The sequence below is a fragment of the Poeciliopsis prolifica genome, unplaced genomic scaffold (genome assembly GCF_027474105.1).
Source record: "Poeciliopsis prolifica strain line A6 unplaced genomic scaffold, Auburn_PproV2 SCAFFOLD009, whole genome shotgun sequence".
Taxonomy (NCBI): Eukaryota; Metazoa; Chordata; class Actinopteri; order Cyprinodontiformes; family Poeciliidae; genus Poeciliopsis; species Poeciliopsis prolifica.
Window position 1 is genome coordinate 3211057 of NW_026562384.1, and position 24219 is coordinate 3235275.

General features: G+C 40.2%; 1 protein-coding gene across 3 annotated transcripts in view; it reads right to left on the bottom strand.

Moving 5' to 3' along the window:
* Positions 1–21960, bottom strand: part of LOC129362801 (gamma-aminobutyric acid receptor subunit alpha-2-like) — a 29141-nt gene extending 7181 nt beyond the window's left edge. For 2 of the 3 annotated variants that reach the window (XM_055034543.1, XM_055034542.1), the window contains exons 1-7: positions 21451–21960; positions 20902–21079; positions 19022–19119; positions 12523–12590; positions 9472–9692; positions 7637–7719; positions 6251–6394 (exon numbers count right to left, since the gene is read on the bottom strand). In XM_055034543.1, the coding sequence (XP_054890518.1) occupies positions 6251–6394; positions 7637–7719; positions 9472–9692; positions 12523–12590; positions 19022–19119; positions 20902–20972 (685 nt within the window). In that variant the 5' untranslated portion in view covers positions 20973–21079; positions 21451–21960. Of the gene's footprint in view, positions 1–6250; positions 6395–7636; positions 7720–9471; positions 9693–12522; positions 12591–19021; positions 19120–19792; positions 19935–20901; positions 21080–21450 lie in introns of those variants that run through there. The other variant, XM_055034545.1, reaches the window with a different exon arrangement.
* Positions 21961–24219: the final 2259 nt, after the last annotated feature.

The following is a 24219-nucleotide window of genomic DNA, read 5'->3' on the forward strand; positions in this document are numbered from 1 at the left end:
AACATAGCTCATTTGTTGCGATTTGGAAACGAGGGTCTTGATACAGCTTCCATTTGGCATGAAGGAAGTCTTTTTCAGCAACGTGAACGAGGAGGAAGGGAGGGTGTCAACACCATGGACGAATCCTAGAATGTCTTCTTTTCATTCCCTCTTCTTTTTGGTGTAAAAACGGCGGCAATGGTTGTGTTTCTGCTGGAGCTAATTCTCTCTGTCACCGTTCCACAGCCACACAGAAGCTCGGAAGCTCTCGTCACCAACGGAGAGCTCTACATCTTGTGTAATTTCATTTGCATGCCAGTCCCCGCGCCTCGGCTCTGGGTAGGGGGAGGTGTACCATCCGCGCGCTGGAAGAGGCCGAGCTCCCTTCGCAGCAATCTACGAGGCTTTCATCCGGAGGGAAGACAGCGATTGGATCCCACAGAAAGTAGTCCCACCAGCCAAAGCACGCTCGGATCCCTGATCAGTCACCGGCAGGGACTAATTTTAGTGGGGGTTATATGGCGCTTAAGATACACCCACTGATTCAATTTCTTATAAATTATGCTACTAAATGGACAAAATCAAAACCTTACTGTTTTAAATAAAGTAGAAAAAAATAATCGTAGCTACGTTTCTACGTTTTAAAGATGCCAGAACGACCAGAGATTTTCTGGCTATGCAGAGGAGAGATTAACAATGAGTTTCCCCTCCTCCACTTGTTGCTGTACACTTCTTAATAACTACACTGTTTAATAACGAGTGTCAATAGGAATGTGCATTATTGAATTGAAATAGGTTTTTTTTACTCACAACACTTGCACTAAATATAAGTACAAATATAAATATGAGAATTGATTTGTATTTAATTGAACTGCCCTTCGGCTAGGCATATGCCGAAGGGCATAACTAAAACACATCAGCAACTAGGCAGGAGTGGCCTAGTCAAATTCTTGGCTCAAATCCAACAGAGATTATGTGGAGTGGGCTTTTCACATCTATAGGGATGACCGTTTTCACAAACCCAGAGTTTAGGCTTTGGAGGAAATTACTTTTCGCCAATTCTTTGATAATAACATTTATTTGATGAGCTGAAGTATGAGTAAAAACCAGAGGAAATCTGTATGCGTGTTGGACAACATTATTGTCGTCAGGTTTGCAAAACCAATAATTTTTTTAAAGTGTCCAAATAGAAAAAAGTAGATTCTAAGACCGAGCAGAAACAAGTGAGTCGTGTTGTAACGGCTTCGCCTTGCCTTGCTGGACGGTACGGCTGCAGATGCAGCAGGATGTCCGTCCCTGTCAGGTCTCAGAGTGGCTTCGTTAGCGCCCAATGACCTAGTTTGTTAGCACGCTGCACACCAACACTGACACAAGAGCGATGAATGATTAATGCGGAGCCAGCCAATCAGACAATGTGGAGAGGCCAGTTAGATGAGAGAAACAGCGACTGGCAGCATTCTGCCTTCCACTGACGCACCAAACGCCACTTAACACAGATAGCAGCGCAGAGTGATGATGGCAAATTGTTGCTCAGTGAAACTGCAGCAGGGATTCCCCTGATAATGGGATTCACTCACTGGGGGGGGGGCGGTGAAACGAACTGGTAAAGGTTATTTAATGGGAGATGTTGGTGGAGCTCCTGGTTCAGAGATACGGTGAAAATAAGGGAAGGAAGGAAGGAACAAAGGAAGAATTGAATAAATATCTGGAACTGAAAGAAGATGCAACGTTCTTTCATCCATAACATCACAGAAAGCTATTAGTTTAAAAATGGATTAAAATGTCAACATGAGAGTGGACAGCTGGACGTTGGATGAAACTCATCTGAGTCTTAATGACCCAGAATAACGGTGTGTTGCTTCAATATAAACTCCCAGATAATGACATAAGAGTTCTTCAAGACTTTCACCCACATGGTCTTCAAATACATAAAAGCTGCAGATCAAAATGTCCAAAAATGTAAAGTGGAGCATGTAAGGAGAAATGACGAGCTCATTGTTCGTGTTCAGACATCTGACTCTACAGCAGACCGCCCACTATTCCCTCAAGAGTTCAGCTGGGGGGCTGCGCGGTTCTGATCGATGTCCGCCACCAGGGACCAACTCCTCCGAGTCTTTCAGAACCATCAGATGTGAATCCGACTTTAAGCTTCTCAATCTTATCTGGTTGTCTTCAAAACACAACCATGTCCAGAATTTTTGAAGTCTTTTTTATTTAAGCGCCTCATCTAATCCACAACACTTCAAAATATACGTGGCGGTAGCTTCTCTAAGAAGGAACAGAATCATGGAAATGGAGGCTGTGCAGCATGTTTGTCCTGCTGCAATTATGGCCAACGTAGGTTTATCTTTTGTGGCATCAAATTGAGCAACCTGGAAACCTGTTACAGAAATATGTGCACTAGAACAAGCTCTTCACTTCTGCAACAACCAGTAGAGTAACTTGCGCAGCAGCAGTTTCATGTTTTGACACCGTGCCTCACGACCGCTGACGAAATTAAAAACAAACTCGTGGAGTGAAAGGAGAAAATGAGAACTTCTCCAGATGAAATTGTGGCTAAAACAAGGTCCTGTCATCAGTTTGGCAGTATTTCAGATAATTATTGATATCGACTGACATGAAACGATTATATTGTGACATGATTTCATCGTCCGGCCTTCAGCTTGAGTGATAAATAGCTTCTGATATCTTTGTGTCTTCTGAAACTTTTCTCACCGTCTGTGGAGTGCTGTGCCACAACTTTATCATTAGTTCACACACATTTTTCCCCATGGCAACGTCCACTGTTACCATAGCAACAGTCCTTGAATCTGGTTGATCTGTCAGGTGAATTTTGCGACCCCTCAGGGCTTCACTCTCCATTCGCCGCTCTTACCCCCCACTCCGTTTTTGTTGTTGTTGTCACAAAGTGACGCGACACATCTGGTTTGACCCTGTTCTGTTCGCCGTTTACTTCGCCACGGCAGCGCGGGGCGTCCCGACCTCACCCACCGCCGTCACGCCTACGCTGCCCCGATGTCGCGGCCTTCTTAACACATTTTGCGTTCCTCGCTGCCTCCACCTGCTCCAGCTCTGCTGCTGTTCATGTGTTCTCCCCAGAGGGCATTTATTTCTAAGTTAATAACCACTGAGAGGTTGTTTTGCGCGGTGCCCTGTATGATATCTATCACTGTTCTGCCATATTGCCACAGCGGAGGGCCTTGTCAAGAGAGCCAGCTTTACTGCAGTCAATTGATATTAATGCTTTTTAAGCAACAGGAGACGAATTAAAACTGTGGCGAAGTCTCAAGACTTGTAAAGGTATTCATATGCCTTACATTTGTTTCCACTGTGTCTTATTACGACACCACTTAATCAAAGTTTATTATTGCATATTGTAAAGGAGGTATAAAGGGATATATAGTTTGAGATCATTTTTACACATAAGAATCTGAAAAGTGTGGCACAAATGTGTAAGACTCACCTAGCCTAAGTTGTCAAGGCTGGGACTGAAGCGGTTAATCGGATTAATCGATTATTGAAATAATCATCAGCTAATTTAGCAATGGATTAATCGTTCACTGAAGTGTACAGCCTCAAAGACAGTTGATTTTATGAAAGATCAATGTATTCAGAGCAGTAATTAAGTCAGAACTAGATTTAAAAAATAAAAATAAATAAAAAAAATATTTATATATAGATATATATGCATTTTACATTTAAGAGAAAAAAAACCTTATATGTTCTACCCAAAACTCCTCAGGTAGCAGACAGACATCACCCAGTTCAAATTCTGTAAATTAAATGCTGGTAAGCCTTTAATCCAGTTATTAATCGTTTAATTGAAAAAATAATCAGCTAATCATCCAAACACTGCATTGATGTGAAGTCGTGCAGAAGGGGCTGAGCTTCTCACACATTGATATTAGATATTACTTCTTTTAGCAGCACCTTTGCAACAAATGATCAGGTGTTCACTAAAGGTATGCTAAGCTACTGAATTTTAGGCAATAAGATGTTTATGATCCAAATTAAGAAGAATTTAATAATTTATTTCTATCTTTCAATGCATTTCTAATAAATGAAAAATCTGCAGATTGCAGCAATTTTTTATAATCTGGTGAATCGATATAATAATCAATTACTAAACTAATCGCTGGCTCAGTCAGGTTATGTACTCATTAAATGATGAATATAGAAATATAGTTTCAAATGGTGAAAATCTTTTCTATATCCCAGTTATGTGCCACTTCTAGTTGGTCTAGCACTTGAAATTCCCAAAACTGAAATTTGGCTTGTAAATTAAATACAAACAACTACTGTGCAGCACAGTGGTGAAGAGGTGACGGTTTTTTGTTCAGTACCTGGACGTAATGCAATCATTGGTTCGTATTTACAACAAAGTAAAACGCAATCAAATGTAAGATATTATCAAGCTGAAGCCCAAACTCCAGTTACGTTGAATTAAAATGTGTTAATCATTACAGATGAGTTGAAAACTGAACCAGTGTGACGTTGCGTAATGTAAGCTGTGTACAACCATGCGTCATCAAAGATAAAAATGATTTCAGACTGAGTGATGTTTCCGAGCCGCCGCTGCAGAAAACATCAGGGCCTCGTCATGTTTTTGCTGAAGAATCCCTCTGACTCTACAGCAGCTAAATCTGCGGTCAGGTTTACTTCTTCATGCCTCACAAGCAGCATTTTTTCTGATCTTCCAGTCTGTTTCAACATGATATCTTTCTTTTTTCCCCCCACACATACACACCAACGTATTGATGCATGCTATCTCAAGCTCTGCCCCCATTTCTTGTCATCTGTGTTAGCATGCTTGCGTGAAATGTTGCTTCTATTTTTAGTCCTCATTACCAGTTTTTTTTTTTTTTTCCTTTCTTTTTTTACGGTGTAGTCTATTTTCTGGAGCACTTGTTTTCTTGGTTTTCTGTCTTTTCTGAAGCTGGAACTTGACAAGTGATTTGCTTAAATCATGTATTGTTCTCGTTTCATTCAGGCCCCCAGAAGCAAAGGGAGGGCTTCTGTTCGGCGCAGCCAGATGTCTCTTGGATTTTATGTAATCGAGCAGGTTGCATGCAAGATCTGAGGCGAAATAGAAAGCAATTACATTCTGGGAGGCGAGATCACTTTTATTGGGCTTGATTGGAGCCGTAATCAACCCTAAATGAAATGTAAAGCAGGGCACAGCCGTGTTAAGAGCATTTTTCTTTGTTAACCATAGAACAACAGTATTTAGCTTATTGCATGTTTCCATGTAGATATGTGAACTCATCTTTAATCCAGGTGTCCCTGTTCAATTAAATGAGGTTAAAACAAAGCCATTCTGCACAAGCCAAACCAGCAGTCTGGATATTTAATAATAAATCAGATGCAAAAAAATAAAAGAAATAAAAACAAAGTGAGCATGAAAAAGCTAAAACTAGCAAATTCACAGCCGCCACACGTAGGAGGTTGAGGAGCTCAGCATCCTCTCAAAGAAGAAAAACAGTTTGGTTTTCACACGCTGCGACAAAACTCAGAAAAGGATTTGAAAGTGCTAAGTCCAAAAAATAAAAAGCTGAAGGCGTCACTGCAACTCTTCGATCAGAGCTGACATTTGTTGTTGCAGAAATGATGACTAAAGATGCGAGTTTGCCCGCATGCTCAGCAGGTGTAGCCCTTACAAATATTGGCTATTGGCATTTTCTAAGTTGAAGGATAGACATTTCAAACTCAAGGCCCGGGGGCCAAATCTGGTACCCCACAAGTTTTTATGTGGCCTTCTGGACTCTGCGATCTTTACAATAAAAAAAAAAAAATTTGCCCTCAGTCTGATGGTCTCGTAACATAAATGGTACGAGACCATTTGGAAACATGACAGAATTTTGTTGTCATTTTCAAAGGGCCAATGTTTGATTTTTAAAAAAAAATTTGGTGGCTCTTGTGGCCTTTATTTGAAAGTAGTTCGACAGGAAAGAGGGTAATGAGAGAGGGAGAAGACATGCGTCAAATGTCACCAGGCCGGGAATTGAACCTGTGACCACCGCCACAAGGACCAAGTCCTCAATACGTGGGTCGTGCTTTGCCCCTGCTTTACACCACAGCACCTAAATGTTTGATTTTTATGTCTTAAAATAAATAAAAACAGTTTGCTACTGGGTAGTTTCATCAATACATTCTGCCTCAACCGGCTTTGGACATCCATGATCTTGATGTTGCCCAAAATGAAAATGAGCCCGACGCCCCTGGCGTGACGGGTTTGCTTCTAGACGTCTGCTGGAGTCCCGTCGGCTCTTACCTGTGCTCGATTTGATGCGTTCCTGTCCAACAGTTTGACCAAGCAGGTCGTACTGGTTCAGGCGGGAGCTCTCCTCCTCCACCACCACCGAGTCGGAAGCGTTTCGGGTCCAAGCGTAAGTCACCTCTGAGGTTGTGTAGGCATCTAAAAAAAGAGAGAGCAGGATAAACCCAAACGGGAATAATCCTGAGGCGGTTACAGATATCAATTACTTTTCTTTTTTCAGTGACCCAAATGAAGCATCCCGGCTACTCTGTATTTAAAGAGGCAGTATGACGTAAAATTGACTATTTTGATCTTTACATCATGTTATAATGTGATCCCCTCATCTAAAACATATCTGTAGCGTTGCTTTGATTCTGTCATGCATGTTTGAGAAATCTTTTAATCACCATGGCAACCTTTCAGCTGAGCTCTTCATGGGATGTAGCCCCGCCTTCGAGGATCAAGCTCCTCCTCACAGCTGAGGTGTCAGACATCTGCGACTCCTCCCCACTAAGCTCCTTCAGACTAGCCAGCAGCAATTAGCAAACACCTGGTGGAACTGTGCATCTGCTGAGCTCATTATAGGAGCTACTTCTCAGTGAAACGCTAGTAAAAACCATTAAAGGGTTAATAATAGAGGTGTGATGACTTCCTGAAGGCGGAGGATCAGAAAGGCCCAGAGCTTCTTAAAGAGACAGAGGCCCAATTGTAAAGCGTTATTTCCAAAGTTAGATTTATTTTAAGTCAAATTGAATATATATAGAATGTTACTGAAGGTAACAAAGTTACTTTCTTGAGCAATGAAATGGCACAATGTACCTGAAAAACATAATACTGCCCCTTTGAAGCATCAGCTTTGAATCAAAGCCCTGTTGACGTTTTCTGTTCTTGTTTGACTGCGTTAAGAAAACGCAACAAAACACTTTTTACTGTAAGTCATGCTAATCATGCTTTTCATTTACTCCAAACGTCAAGGCATTTCAGACATAACCTATTGAGTTCTGATGTCTGATAATGGCTAATTATTCATCTCCTCTTTTCCTGCAACGAGCTTCACAGCTTAAAGCAAAAATTAAAATAAATTTAAAAAATCAGTCATCCAAATGTAAAGAAGCCATAGCACCTAATGAAAGAGCTCAGCTCTCCAAAGAAAAAAATATTTGGATGATTTTAGAAGAAAATAAGAGCATTTTCCCTGTTGATACTATTATGTTTAAACTTTTAACGCTGGTGCACTGTTGTTGATATTTGTAGGGTCACTGCCAGCTGAGCCGTGCATTTTAGGTTCACTCGGTACTCAGGCCGCTCTTGGACCGAAGAACCAGTGAGGTGCATGGCAGACAAAAGGATTGCATCTTAGTTGCGGTTGCCTCAGGCTCTATCATCATGAGAGTTACTCACAGCTGCCAAATTTTAGAGGACAGGAGTGAAAGTCCATGGGGAAATCCTCCAGATGCATTGGGCACTCGGCATGCACTGTTAACCTGCATCCAATTCACAGAACGTTAGCGAGAATTTGCAAATGCATGAAAAGTAAACAGCACAGGTTATAAACAAACAAATAATGAAAAAAAAAAAGAGAAAATAAATTAAAGTAAAAAAGCTGCATGCACCATTCAAGACACTAAACATCTCCAATGCCTTGAACTGGAAAGAAATTGTGTTTTAACTAGCAGAGCACAGCAAACAGGAGGCAGCAGAGAGGCTGAGCTCTCTTCTGTCTTTAGCCTATAGCACAACACATGATGATACATAGATAAAACAGGATATTTTTATTTACTGTGACTCACTGTTTGACTAAACATGTCCTGTTTTAGGCCACCTAGAATAAGAATGGTTTTATTGCTTCAACTAGTTAGCTACCTAGCTGACAAAGCTAGCTTGATCTCAAACTTGAACTGCTGCTAATTGCTAAAGACTTTCAGAACTTTGCTTTCTAAGGTCTCATGACTGTTGAACCTTTGCTTTATGCCATGCTGTTTTTATTTGATTTTTTGCGTGTCTTTATAGTCTATGTGGAATAGGTTTCTATTCTTTGCCACTGTGAGGATTTCTGCAGCTACGAAAGTTAAAGAGCAGTTAGCTCTCACAGCTTCTTGTCAGGAAGCTAGTTCTCACAATCTGTCTTGTAAATAGTTTTACATTTCTGTCCTTGAGTTGTTAAGAGATTGGCTGGTTATTATTGCTTTATTGAGCCTGTGTATTTAGTGAAGGCCAACAACCAGTCAAAATGTTCAAAACAAATTAAGGCCTGCACACGCACCACAAGAACAGAGAAATGAGTAATTTTGCCTGAGGTGGAGAAAGCAAAAACAGAGTTCTTTAATAATGAGACATGTTATACTTCAGAAGAACTGGTGATGAACTTTAGGGCTGTTTTTATAGATTTATCCTCCAATGTACCATTTGTCATTGTAGCGATCACTAGAACGCTACCAGGACAACGTTCTGGCCAGAATATGCGTCAATAACAAGCTGCAGGAAGAGAATATCGTTTTCTTTGAGCGGTACATTTCTCCATTCTCTGTAGAGAGAGTGGGTATAAACCGTGAGTTCAGTTCTCCTAATTTAAAAAAACAATTCAAAAAAACTTTGTTCATGTTTAGCATTATTCCTAATTTCTGAAACTATATTTACCTTGCTTAAGTTACTGAAAAACAATTACTTCATTAACGCATCTTTAAGTTCAACTAATATTCAAACAAAAAGTTTTTTATTTATGTAACTGACAACTGCAGGTTAATGAAGGTTTAATAGAGACTATGATAATACCAACTCATTGCATCTGGTCTTTCTTCTGCTGCGTGTTTTGAAGTGAATGTAAGTCACTTCTAGAACCGTGTTGACCTTCCATCTTAATTTAAAGATTATTTCATCTGATATTGTGATTAAATTCTTGAGTATTGATCAGAAATGGAGTCTGGTATTGTGCAGATTTTTTCACAAGCAAACGGTTTTGGTTCGGTGAAACGTTTCTAAAGTTCAGCTATATTAGGATAATGGCTTGGAGGGACATAGAGATAAATAGTGGGGTTAAATGTAACAGAGAGAAAACCCAACAATTATTAAAAGAGACATTTTTGTGATGTAATAACATGACGCTGCGGTGCAGAAATCGCAACATTTTATTTTGCTGTGTTTTTATAGTTCAGAACCAGAACCAGCCCCGGTTTAGCAGTGGAGCACTTCAAGGACTTTGACGTTTTGTTTGAACATGAAGGTGTGATTGTCTTTACCTCATGGTGTAGAGCAGAGTCCCGTCGTCTTTGATCCGTAACAGTTTATTGGGCATGGTCATGTTGTGTGCCACAGACTTTTTTCCGTTGTGAAAGAAGGTATCAGGAGTCCAGATCTTACTCGCCATCAGGTTGTTCAAGGGCAAAATATTCATCGGCCCGTGAAACGTCAACCTCTCGTCCCTCCAGCTTTGCCGGAAGAAAACGTCTATAGTGTACTCCTGAGGATGGGGAAAGTGAATTGATGAAAAAGTGATAGTCCTGTTTTTTTTCCCCTTTCTATTTCTGTGTGAAAACAAAAAACCCTTCCCTCCTAAATATAGCGAAGAAAAACAGTGCTCAAGTCCACTCATGATTTATGGATGTCTACAAGCTGCATCTTCACAACTGACTTCATTTGCCACTTTAAAACCTTTCCCTGCTTGATGAAAGATCCATTAAGGTGTGGCCTGCACGCTCCGTCTTATTCCCTGAATTGGTGTTTTCCCGGCTTGTGAGGCCAGAGCAAACCCCCTGACCTAAAACCCAGAGCTGTCAGAAGGAGGATTTAGGGCAGAAAGCACAGCACAGCACCATGAAATGCGAGTATGTGTGAGATTTACAACCAAGTGTGGGAGTGAGAGATACAGAGTTGTTTTTATCTCTTTTCCTTTTCACGTCACAATCGAAAAGCCTCTAATATTTAGATCTCTGGATGGTGAAACTGCGACTGAAGCCTCATGTAGCTCAGCAGCTCCCAGGAGGATTAGCTGCCATTTAAGTCTTTGGTCATCTTAAGCAGGGGCGGATTTAGAAGAATAAGGGCCCCTGGGTTGGGGCCGGTTTTAAATATCTATTATTATCACAGAAAATAATAAATATTTTAGTAATGAAGACTACTGTCATGAGCAGGCGGGTCAACACATCTCCAGGTACGAATTGATGGATGGTTGGTTTAAAACTTTTGGCTCCATGTTGGTCATGGAGTCAAATGATGATAATGTTCAAATACTTGCACAAAATTTCAATTAATAAAAATCCAACAAAATTTTTAAACAGTAGCGTTATGCAAAATTTACTATTTTGAGCTTCACATTATGCTATGATACAATTCATCAAAAACATACCTGGAGTGTTGCTTTGATTTGTTCATATATCCATGGCTGCACAAAACGCTGGGGTGGACACAGGCACTTTTTCCAACAAAAACACGCGGCTTCAATAGCTTCAGCCTCACAGTGGGGCCTCCCTCTTCTACGACTCTTCCACTCAGCTCCTTCAGACTAGCCAGCAGCAATTAGCAAACACCTGGTAAATCTGCACGTCAGCTGAGCTCATTTTAGGAGCTTCTTCTCAGAGCAACGCTGGGAAAAACTTTTAAAAAGCATCTGGAGAGAAGACCCACGCTATGACGTCCTGAAGGTGAAGTTTCAGAAAGAGCAGGAACTTTTAAAGAGACAGGGGCAAATTTGTGGCGTTAAATTAGAAAGCAAATTTATTTTGAGTCATATTTGATATAATCAGCATTTTTATAACAACTGAAGTTAACATACTTCTCTATGATCTAAAAGGGCACTATGTGACTGGAAAATACATAATATTGCCACTTCAATAAAACATAAAACGGATAAAGACAAAAAGTTTCAGCTCAATTTTCTGCTCTACGTTTAAGTCCTAATTGATTCCACTGAAAAGCTCAATAAGATTCTTCTTTTTGGCTCCTCTGGTGGGGGAAGGATGATGATTTGGGCTTGTTTTCTCTTCTGCTTTCAGCTACTGAGCAGAACATGAACTCCTCTTTATGCAAAGTGATTCTTGTGACAAGTGTGAGCCCATCTGCCATGTGACCATCTGTGAGACTCAGAAGATGACTCCTCTGAGTTACTGCAGCTAAAGGTGCTTCTAAAAGCTTCAGTTTCGTCACTGCGATCGGTTCTTTCGTATTCAAGCTCACTTTGTGCTAAACGGTCAACAACGTGGCTTATTATGACATTTTTTTCCAGCCATTGCCATTTCTGGGGAGAACATACTCACAATGAAAAGATTGCATTTACCTTAAATGTAAAATGTGTATATTTTTGTAGCATTTTAGCTCTGAGTGTTGTGTTCTTTCAGTCTGTATGCTCCACTTAACGATTAATCAATTACATAAATAGTTCACGATCATTTCAATAATCGATTCCTCAAGATTAATCTAACTAAAAGCGTCGGCCCTAATTACTAATCGAAGCTTCGAGACACTTGATTTATAGCAACTGATTGGGATACCCAAAAGGTGTTGGATTTTCTGATGCCAACGAGTGTGAAGGCCCCTGTGGTCTAATTAAAACCCACCTAGAGTTGAAATTTTATACATTAGGGCTTTAGTTGAGCTGCACAGTTACATCTTCCTCCAGTGAAATGAAATTATTGAATGTTTTCCTGTCAGATGTTTGCCCGTCTGTCCATCTGTTCATGTGCAATATATTTTGAAAAATAGACATCAGGGGTGCAATTAGGCAGACTGAGCACTTCACTTAGACAATTAATCACAGTACATCACATGTGGGTGGTGATTTTTAGAACTGGGATCTTCGCCCATGCAGCAACAAATCTTTCACACAGTTTGCAGATTTAATACACATTTTATTCCATGCAGGAGATGTTTTGTTTTCGGCCAGGAGATCTACGGTGTAAAAAAAATAAAACGTTTCATCACTCATCCAGGTTCTCTGATTGCTAAATCGACTGATCAATCACCTGGAAAATGGGAGCAGATGAACAGAAACGGGGCTGAAGCAAAGGTGGCCATGTGTTTCAGAATAACAAGCAGGCGGGCGCAGGATAAAGAAAGCAGTGACTTGAATACCAACAAGATGTTCAATAATGTATGAGATGAAAATTTAGAGATGAATAGACATCGTGCCGTAGCGTGGCTTCTGTATCATCTGTGAGTGTGTGTGTGGACAGAAAAAAACGGAGTGATGTAACAGCAAATGGATAAAAGGGGCCAACACGACTAAAATAAAGCAAACAGAAGCACTCTGCTCCTCCAACCACAGCTGAAGTATCACAGTGAGTATCTGCTCTCACCATGTCGGTGTCTGAGACCGGCCCAAAGCTGGTGACGAAGATGTTGGTCTTCACCTCGGTTACCCTGTCTGGATCAGAGAAAAAAGCCCGGTGTCATCTCCCACAGCGTCTTTTCTGCCACAGAGACCATTAATATACAAAACAGGAGATGGGTTTGTTTGTAGGACAGTCACTGAAGTTCCCATCTGCCCCCTTTCACTAGGAAACCTCAGGCTGAAATACCCGGTAAATTATTATTGTGTGTGTGTGTGTGTGTGTGCGTGTGTGTGTGTGTGTGTGTGTGTGTGTGTGTGTGTGTGTGTGTGTGTGTGACTCCAATAACGTGGAAAACTGAGGTGCAGAAAAACATTTTTAGAAAGAGAAACTTGTTTATGTGCGGAGAGTAGAAACTTTCAGTTGGTTTTCTCTAAAAAGAAAAGAAAAAGCTAGGAATGTATAAAACCAGATTATTTTTTAATGACTCAGGTAGATCTGGAAGCACTAGACGTCCCAAAAACAGTGAATGTTACATGTTTCCATTTCAGTGTAAATAGGGTTTTAACTCAAAATATATGTAAATGACTTATATTAAACTGTTGGTTTGGAAAGTGCAATTAGACACTTTGAGTACAATGTAAAAATTAATAATAAAGCTTGATGTCGCTCAGAGCACAAAGCATGGAATTAGAGCAGAGTATATCTGCCCTTAACTAAATAACTAATAACTAAACTGATACAAATATTAATATCAGATCGGTATTGCGATCATTAACGTCATCATCTTCACGCTAAAATCCTGCATGTAGCTCCAAAGGGCGATCAATATTAATTCTTTACATCTTCTATTTCCAGACAATAATAAGTGAGAAAACAACCTAAATCAGAAGGATATCAAATAATAACTTTCCTCAAAAGTGCATTTACAAAATACGCTCTGAGCAGAGTCTGTCGCTTCACGATGCGAACCTGCAGAGCTCAAACAGCTTCAGAGAGGTGAGGTCAGACTGACGGACTCCGTGTCGGGAGTCGGGGAAAACCCTGCAGGACGGCCTGAGGCTGAATCAATAAAATGAGAAACTTCAACTTAAACTGCTAGAAGAAGCATCTTTAGCTCTTGTTTTGAAGACGGTGGAACCTGATGTGAATGGTTGATGGTTGAGGCATGAAACCAGAGTGAGGCTTTATGTCTCATCCAAAGGTTTATAGGTTGCAGTGGAACCGTTCTGGACCTAAAGGAGGTGGAAACAATGCCCCATTAGTGAGTTGTAGGGACACTAATGTTATAGCACTGTGAATGGTGACTGTGCAACATTATGCAGAACAAGAAACAACTACTAGCCTGGAGCCTCAATCTTCACAAGCAAAATTTTAAAAAGTAAACTCAACATATGCTCATGACCAATCAGCTGCATAAGCAACAATTAACAAAAGCAAAATTACTCATTAGTGTAATTTTTGATTGAATGGTAGAGTTTGTTACATGTAGATAATTCACTGTCCCGACAGTTATTCGTTCCAAAAAAATGCAATTGGCAACAGCAATTAACAATAATTAAGCCTAAGGGTTCAGATTTTACAGCAGAGGATTCTGGGTGTGTTGGAACGTAGAGAAATCACAACCTTGAAATTCAAGCAAAGACCCAAAAGAAAACAAACAACCTATAATTATGATAAGTCATCAAAAACACAAATCCGCCACCAAATGGCAGCTCTGGTGAAACCACATAGCACAAGAGGGACATGACCGAAAACAAGCTAAAATCCTACATGTCTCCTGAGGGGAAGAGCGTGTTTACTGTTTGAAAATATCAAGAGTGCATTTAATGCCTGAGGACTCCAGGATCTGTGGGGATAAGGACAATACCTAAAGTTCATTTATTCAGAGACAACAGTCCCAGACATGTGCTTTCCATGCAGTCTGAATCATTTGGTGCAGATGGGTCCACTGAGCCACGTTTAATTGGTAAGACACAACCTGCATGTGTTAGGGACTGAATATTCCTCTGTGCAACTATCCAAATGTCAGCTTCAACTCCTGCCAGTTTGGACGCAGAGGAAGGAGAGCGTTCGCAAAAACCAAATGCTGGGCAGCTTGAATTTCATCAGTTCAGAGAGATGAACTCTTTGGCCAAACAAACCGGGAACAAACAAACTGTGCTGGGCTTTAATAGCAGGACATGATTAGTCGGGGGTTACAGAAAAATAATTACAGCTTATAAGGGAGAAATCTTTTATACAAGATGTACATTAACGTGACGTACTCAGGTTTTACCATGCGTAACTGACTTCTTTTTTTCGAGAATTAACAATGAAAAATAAACCATTAAGAGAAAGACGAACTGCCATGATGCAAGTGGCATTGGGCGATCCAAAACAGTCACTAGCTGAACCTGAGTTTCCATTGCAAAACGTTTTCAATTTTCCACTAATGTCGAAAAAACACAATTTGCGACTGAATAAAAAACACTGTTAAAATAACGTGAGAATCATCATCCTCCTGCTACTTCCGGTCCTGTTCTTGATCATCTGACTTGTGTGGGGTGAAAAAACATGTTTGGGAAAATTCACTAATTTCAATAAAATCAACAGAGAAACAAACAGGTGTGGAGCCCATCAATCAGGGCTCTGTATTTGTTGATTTTTCTGTGGAGCAAAACTCCAAATTATTCACAGAGAATGTTGCTATTCGCACATCTTTTTGTAGAGCTTATCTAAATATATGTATTTTAAAAAGCGCAGCTTGTATAAGCTAAAATACGCAATCTAATCCAAAAGTAGAGATGTTAGCTTCTGTGTTAGCGATAAGACCATTTCTTACTTATCCATATTGAGCTTTAGTTGGAGTTTGAAATATTAAAACAGACAGATAAGTGTTTTAGAAGAATTTTTAAGTATTTGTTTCAGCTATGGAGTATACAGATTAACACAATACCACGAAGGAAAAACTTGCATCAGAAATGGAAACTACAAAAAACAAACGCCATTTTGTGAATGATCAAATTTTCACTAAGCAAGTCTTACTCCTCTTTCTACCCCCATCAGCTCCAGCTACAAATTATTTTTCACTGAAGGAAATGGGAAACATTTTTTAACAGAACAAAATAAAAATCACTCCAGAAGCTGCTGCCTTAAATAAATATCTGAAGGTTTCCCGATCTGCATTAAAACCAGGGATTCGGTTTTCAAGTCTCCATCTCTCTCTCACGTTACTTGAAATGTATAAAAACCGTCTCCAAGCCCGTCTACCTTCCATGTTCGAGTGAGCGCACGCATGCAGCTGCGCTCGGCCTCTTTTCCCAGTGTTGCAAACCAAAGTTCGGTGGAGCGTTAACATGTTTTCCCCATAGATGCCACAGATGGATCAAATGTGTTTGCCGTGTGGAAAACTGCATCTGATGTCACGTTGTGTTCCTCTCCTCAACTCGGTTTGTAAAAGCTGCTTCCCCGGTGTCGTGCCTTTGTACGTTAATGCATGCAGCATAGCAGTACATGCCGAGTGTTACAGGGTTTGGTTTCCGATGGGATTTAATCAAGTAAGGGGTAAAAAAACAAACAAACTGATTTACGTATTCATGCTTTTAAAAGACGTGTCGGATTCCAGATGATCGCTTCATCAGAGCTGCGGCTGCAACCAGATGTTTACATGTCTTGTGTAAAAAGACACAACCTTTTTGTCCTCGACTGTCTGAGATCAAACCAGGCTAAACTTCCTGTTTGCTAAATGTCAAGATAATTTTCTGATTTCTTATTTTTTCATGACTTTTCTCAGAATCTCACGTTTGCTAATACTGTCTCTTATTAAGCTTCTGATAAATTCACAACATTTCATCAAACACTCATGTGGGTGGAAAAAATCAAAGGAAATGAATGAAGATATCATACAGAGAAGCCAGACCCAGTTCATCCTCAGATACAATTTAAAGAGGCATGAATCTGCCAGATTAATCGGTTAAAATATTTACATGAAAATAGAAACACTGAGGAATTTCAAATCAATTTGAAATTCAAAGAAAATTACAAAAAAAAAAAAACTCTATAATAATTGGGATAATTCCCACTGACCTAAAACAAAAAAAGTTTATATGGCCTAACTTTAGACACAATTTTAAAAAAAGTAAAAAAGTATTTGTCTTTTTATTCAGGCTATGTAAACATCTGCATCTGTAGACTCCAAATCATGAATGAATGAAATTTTTGCCCTATCGTCTTAGGCTGTCATTCATCCAATCTGATAAAATAAATAAATCAAAATGAATAAACAGCAGATTTTTGGTATGAAATGCAAATCGATTAATAATGACACCTTCCTGCTGGCCTTTCAGTTAGTGTTATTACTACTTGCTATTGTGTGCTGCAGATTTATACCATATAAATTCAACAGAAAAAAAAAACAATAAAAATTTAGGAATATTGATTTTCAGATGCTTCAATTCTGCCAGTTGATTCGTGAGATTCCTCAAATGCATGTTTTGTTTTTTTTAAAGAAATGATTCATGATAAAAATGTATAATTAAACAGAATATCACCACAGTGTTAAAAAAAAACAACATTTCATCTTGTCCTGTTCAGCAGTGAATGTGGCAGCAGCCAGCGAGTCAGGCTGAGCTAGAGGAGGTCTCTCTCTGCCCCATATGGCAGCTCCTGCGATGGACTGATGGCCCCAGGAACTGGAAATTAAAAAATGCACCAAATCCTGAGGGAGGAGCTCAGCTTTGGAGGGGGAAAACGAGATGCCGAGCACGCCGAACGTGCACTTTCAAACTTCCAAGTGTATTGTGCTTTATAAATTACAATACATCAAAAGTCTTAGGCTGCGAACACACTGCAGCCTGAAGTGACCCAGTTCCGAGTTTGTTTTATCACGTAATGCGACCCGTGTCCGATCTTTTCATGACAGTCTGAGCAGCACAGGTTGGATTCTTTTCGAATGCGACCCAGACCGCTTGAGTATTCGACATGTATCCCATTCAAACCCGACCTAAAGTCCAGGTCGCATCCATCTGACCTGAACTTCAACGATACGATTCTGCGTCTTGATACGCTCGAGCGGGAAGAAAAACGACAACCATAACGGACTATATGGATCAGGATCTGTACTTTGACTGAGCCATTGAGCGTAAATATACTTTGATATAAACAAGATGTTTAGGGTTAATGTCCAGCTATAAGGTGAATCTAAACCCAGTCTGAATATTCAATCATAGTTTTAATAAATGACTTTTTTTGTTTTCAAATTGAGCTAAATGAAATCCAAGTTCAAATTAAGGCAGAATAACTAAAATGTTTTCAACAACAAGTGAAAACTAGACCGTTATTAGAGGAAGAGGAAATTCAATTTGATTCAAGTTTGGGAAAAATAGATCATGAGATTTTTGGAGTTACTCCAAAACACAGCTGCTTATGTTAAGATATAACTTTAACTCCATGCTACTGTGGAATAAATAGAAACGATGTTTCCTAAAAATGTAAGAGACTCAAAAATTATGCATTTTTTTATGATTTCACATAATTGAGGAATGCTTTTACCATGACGTGTCTCGACTAAACGTTGCTGAAATTTGGCTGCATAAAGCTACATGATACTTTTGTCAAGACATTTTGACTCTTACGTTAAAATGAGCGTCTGTTGCTCTGTCTCCATTAGAGAACAGCGTGTCCACAGCATGATGCTGCCACCTCCGTGTTTCACAGGAGGTGGTAATGTTAGGTGTCCATGACATTTATATTTACATTTTTCTATAAAATCCCAATAAAATAAAGTGAAATTTGTGCTGGACAAAATGTGGAAAAGATCAAACTTGCCTAAAATAATCTATGAAATATTACACGTTAGTGTCAATATTGAAATATTTTTCTGATATATATATATTACAAGAGTTCGTCTATTTCAGAACTCATCATACATCATGACCCAAAACAAACTGACTTGTGTAATAAAAACATTTATCTGGAAGAAACGTGAGGAAAACTGAGAACCTGCTGAAACACCAAGTTATTTTAAATGAATGCTAAAAACCCAGATTTGCTCTTGAACCATAAAACACAAAACATTGACCAACATATTTCATGAGAGTAGATGATTATGACTGTATGATGTTTTTATGACATTTTTAAAAGTTTTTATTGTCTAAAGCACCTTGAAATGCCTTGTTGCTGAAATGTGCCATACAAATAAACTTGATTGTTTTATCATGTATTTATCTGATTCTGTGAAATTTGCTTTTTAAAAAAAAGCTACAAAGAAATTATCCATTCGTGGGTTTTGATGCGTCCACTTTTCCAGGAAGTGGACTGGGCTGTTGTGTAATCTGAGCGCTGCGGACGCTCAGAGTGTGTTTATCGGTGTATTCTGAAGGGGACTGCTGCCAAAGGTTATTGGTGCTATGAAGGCTGATGTTAAATCAAGTGTCCTCGGTGTGAACAAGCTCTCAGCCATGAAAGACGAGATGCGTGCGGTTGGGTAAGAACAATCGCGACGTCTCAGAGCGGAGCACGCCCGGCTCCGTCTGCGTTTCCTCACCTCCCAGACCCGGCCGGAGACGGTTGTCGTATCCATCCAGCAGTCTGTCCAGGATGAGCGTGAACTGGGTGATGTTCTCCGACACGGCGTTCACCGATCTAAGCAGCAGACAGAACAGGACGGTGAGACAACAACCACTTCAAAACTCTTTCACACGCAGGTCTCCTCTGGGTTTTCTAGGTCCTTGCTGTCTGGTAGCGACTCCCCGCGTGTGTCACCGCAAGACGCACAAACAGACGTCGTTTCCCCGTCATGGCTGACCCAGTTCGAGAGCCATGTGATCTCGGAGCCAAAAACACAGCCGGGTATGCAAATGCAATCAGGGCAGAGATTCGTGGTAAATGACTTCAGATTGGGTCCCACGTTAAATCTTAGCTTAATCACCACCACAGACAGCTCTGCTGGAGAGCCCTCGGGTTATTGGTTACTGTGCAAGTACGCAATATTAATAACCGTTTACATCTGGGCCTTCTCTCTGTACAACTTTAATAACCCGAGTTTAGTCTGAGCTGGAAACATTTCCTCCTCTACGGGTTGGAAATGTTTATTTCTTTGTCTTAAAACTAAAGTTATGTTGTATTTTTCATTTTTTTATGCGTCTGTTTCTATAGGCCTATTTTGAAGTCACATTTAATTGTACAACAATGTAAATAAAAAACAATAACAACCTATTCACAAAGTAAGAAACAATATCTAGATTGTTCTTTAACAGAGTCACATCACCACAGTCATGAAAAATACAGCAGTGTTGTGTTGTGAATGCCGCATTACCTCATATTCTTGGTGTTGAAGTGTTTTCGTACACCTTGAGAAAAGGTCTACATAGGCCTGCAACATAGACATGTAGCAATGTGACGTCACCTGCACAAAGACTGCCTGGTCGTTGGGTCAAAGGTCGGGTACAATATTTGAAGAAGCGCATCCTTAGAATAGCTTGCTGAATAATTCAGAAAGCTGTCACAACTAAATAAACCGTTAGCGACACTTACTGACAACAGCTGGAAATATGGTTAAAGGAGCAGCAGGAACATATTGTCACCATCGTTTTAGTCGGAGTGGTTCACACTGAGAAGCAGTTATTTAGTACATAATGAAACCTGCCACAATGAGTGCAACTGCGAGTAATTCACGCTAAATAAATGTAGCAAGATCGTGTCTAAGTTTATCGTTTCTCTTGAAAACAAAGAAACGAGAGAAGTAGGACATGCAGTGGAAGAAAGGCTAATATGTGTTGATCTTCACTATCCATGAAACAAACATTGGCTGAAACACAGAGGCTCTTTAGGTCAAGGCTACAATCCACCTGATCAGAGCTTCCTTTGGTTCATAACAACTGGAACACATTCGTATCTGCATGATGATTTTGAGGCGGCATTTGACAAAATCCAGCGTCTATTGCTTGTTTAGATATCACACATTTGAACTGCCTTGCTGTTGAAACTTGACTGGATTTGGTTCAATCCCATATTAGAAATATACTTTGAGACATACATTGTTGGACTGTGTGTGGGGGGGGGGGGAAGGGAAAGGGGGAGCAAGAGACATGTTGCTATCCTTGGAAGAGGTCATTTGGCTGATCCGATGGGTTTGACTGGATTTCTTTTCTTTAAATGAAAAGACCCAATTAAGGCCGGTGGCTCAGCAATGTAGGAAAAGCCCAGCTGCGTTTGATTTGATTTCCCACGTGCCCTCTCGCTTCCAGTTTACGGCCATGGCGGGAACTGCCCTCATTATCCACGGGAGGGGCAGGCTGGGGGGGCTCCAAGTAGAGTCCACCTGGACAGGATAACAAAGAGCTCCCCCACGTACAACGTGTCTCTGCGTGTGTGTGTGTGTGTGTGTGTGGGTCGAGGCGTCTCCGGTCGATGAAACCCACTCACCTGATTTCCCAGAGAGCCGCGAGCACCACCAGGCAGGAGACCAGTGAAGACCTTCCCTCCTTGCTCCACATCGCTGCTGCTCCGCCGACAGCCGCTGGGAAGAGCGGGAGCTCCGGGATAATGAGACCCACAGCGATGCAAAAGACGAAGCCCTAGTATTTCTGGGGGAATCCCTCTTCTGCGGGCATCACATAAATATAAAAATGAACAGAAACGGTGGGGGAGAAAAAAAAAGAAACGTAAGAGACGCCATCTGATTGTAATTAGTATTCAGTGGCACGTCCCACGCGCTCACTTAGCATAAACCCAACGTCACTCATTTTACACCTCGTCCCTAATTAGGTCGATAAAAACCCATTACATATATAAGTGAGAAGGAAACGGGATAAATACGAGATGTTTGGAGCGTCTCTCCCACGCTCCTTTGCGTTTCCATCGGTGGAAAAATGTAAATAATTCAATTTAACGCGTCTAAATGGGAGAAAAATGATTAGAGAGGGAGGGAAGGTGGTGGTGGTGGTGGTGGGGGTGGAGGGAGCGCAGACTCACCTCAAGTGGAAGAAGAAGCACCTGCCGCCGCTGGAAACGAAAAAAAGATGCGCGGAAAAGTTAGCAGGAATTCACCGCTGTTGTCCTCCGTTCGTCACAGGAGCGCAGCTGGCAGCGTGGATCCTTCCGAGGCAACAAGAGGAATGCTCCTCAGATGAGGCTCTGCGCCTCATGCTCCACCGAAATTCACCGGGGAAATGTAGGCTTTCGGTTCATAAATAATATTAATTTTTTTTATTTATTTCTTTTAAAAAAATAGCCTTTTAATGGACAGCAATTAAAGGAGGACGAGCGGGTCCTGGCTTTGAGCTGCCCCGTTCAGCTCGGTTCGGTTCGGTTCGGCTCGGCTCGCTCAGCCGCGATGTGAATCGTGATAGGAGAAGAAGCGCATCTCGGTCTCCCCTTGTCGCCTCCGAACAACTACAAAGGAGGCAACCCGGGTCCTAAAGGCAGTCCGATGAAGCCAACGCGGAGGAATGTTGCGTGTCTGAACGCACGCAACGTGCGATGCACAACGCAGAGGCATGACGGCTGAGCACTCCGGGAGAACTGCACGCTATTAGACCGTCTTCGGGGTGTTTTGTTGCGTGGGTTTTCATTGGAAACAAAAATCTGAAAAGTGTGGCCTGCACGTGTTTCTAGCCCACGGTGGCACCCTCAGAACATTTCATAGGGGTGTAAAAATTTTATGGAGGCACAGCTGAAATATGAATGTATAAGTTAATATAATATTTTTATGCTATCCCCACATGGTGGTGGCAGCATCATGCTGTGGGGTGTGCTCTTTTTAAGCAAGAGAACAGAAGCTAGGGAGAACTGTGCGCTCTGTTCAACTTGTCTGAGTCTGAGTGGAATAAAAAAGTGGACAAACATTTCAGATTCTTGACAGCCAAAACTACAAAACTTGCGGTGCGTTTTCTATGGAGCTAAATTCGAGCCATACAATTTGTTCAAAAGAAAAAACAGTTTCAAAATGAAAATAATAAAAAAAAATTGAAACTGAAACATAGTTAGGAGTTGTTTTTGTTACCAGTTTCCGACTTTTTATATTTTTTTCAGTTCTGTCTGTACTGAATACTTTACAATGACTACAATAAATAAACAGAGCGGTATATTGCTCATGAACTGAAAAGCTGTGTTTTTGAGTAAAATTAATGTCTGTAGAACACAATTTCGCAGTTGCGGTGTTTCCATTATAAGAAATCATATTCACACATGAACACCTTTGTTAACGCAATAAGTCATTAAAAAACATGCAGCATTATCATCCTCCAACCACTTCCAGTCGCCTTCTTCTTTGTGGTTTCCAGCAGTAGTAACATCCAGTGATTTGTGTGATGCGAACAAAGTGCTTCCATTGCAGTTTATATAATAATCCATTGCCCGAAAAAGTCACTTCATCCTAGAGCCAAAACTTTTTAGCAAAAAAAGTTGTTGTTTTTTATTGTTTCCATTAAGCAAATTCATTTTCAAAATGTCAAATTGCACAATTATATGGTGAAATGGAAACGCAGCGACTGACATCCAAAACTAAACACTCAAATATAATAATATACCCAAGAAAGTATTGATTTGATTGATGGTTCTGTTAAAGCTCCAAATATATACTGTTGTATTTTTTTTTCAAACTACTTACCTGTGTGTGTGTGTGTGTGTGTGTGTGACAGAGTGGATGGCTGGCCCTCTTGTCACCATGTTGCTAGGCCTATTAATTCTGATGGAAACAACAACTCTTCTTTTTTTTTGACACCTATCCTAGTTGCAGTGTTCACAGCTTCACCCTGTATTCCTGTGGCTCCCCTCTGCTATGAAACGCAAAAATCAAACCAGAAAACAAAAGGTCCACTTATCTTTAGAAAATAGTCTGTCGCTGATTTTTGTTGTTGTTTTTGATTTATGTCGTCTCCTTCCAGGATTTGGAAGTTCTTTATTCAGCATTCTTCTATGAGATAATAAAAGTTTCAATTAATAATTTAGGGTTTAGTTTTTACAAAACAAACAATGTTATTTCTTTTACTATAATCAGCTGGACAAGTGTAAGAAACTATCACACAATTTTTGAGGTCAGGTTCTCTCAAAAGGTTATTAGCAGTCGTTATAACAATAGATAATGACATATTGATATCTGGAGTTATAATAATTGCAGATTAGTTGTACTTAGAAGTAGAAGGTAACAGGTGGTAAAATCAGGGCCAAAACCTGACAAAAAATATTCTGTCCTAAAACTTTATTAATAAACCTTTAAACTGCCGTCATGCAGAGAAACAAATGATTAATTACGCAGGAAACGAAGGTTGGAGGCAGTGCGAATGATTGTCCTGAATGGAACATATCTGGAGGACAGAACTTGTATTTATAAAAAAATACAAAAATTAAGGTTTTATTTTAGTCAAAGAATATCTGCATTTCCATTGCAAATGCTTGCAAATCTTTGTTGATATTCTGTGATGTAAAAAAAAAAAAATCACAATTTCACAAATTGCAGTATTTCTATAAAATAACAAATAAAATAAAAAATCCCACATGAATAAGCTTGTTCATGCAGTAAGTTATTAAAAAATGACGACAGTGATGGATGTAGACAGTTATGTCACATATACAGTACCTATAATGTAGTCATGGTGCTAGCGCTCATCACCAGCTATCAGCCAATCAGAGGAGACGTCTGCATTTTTGGGAAAATGTAGTCGGCCATTTTACAGAAGAGATGTGGATTCAACATGTTTGAATGACATCAACCTTTGATGAACTGTGTGGTGCTATGAGAGC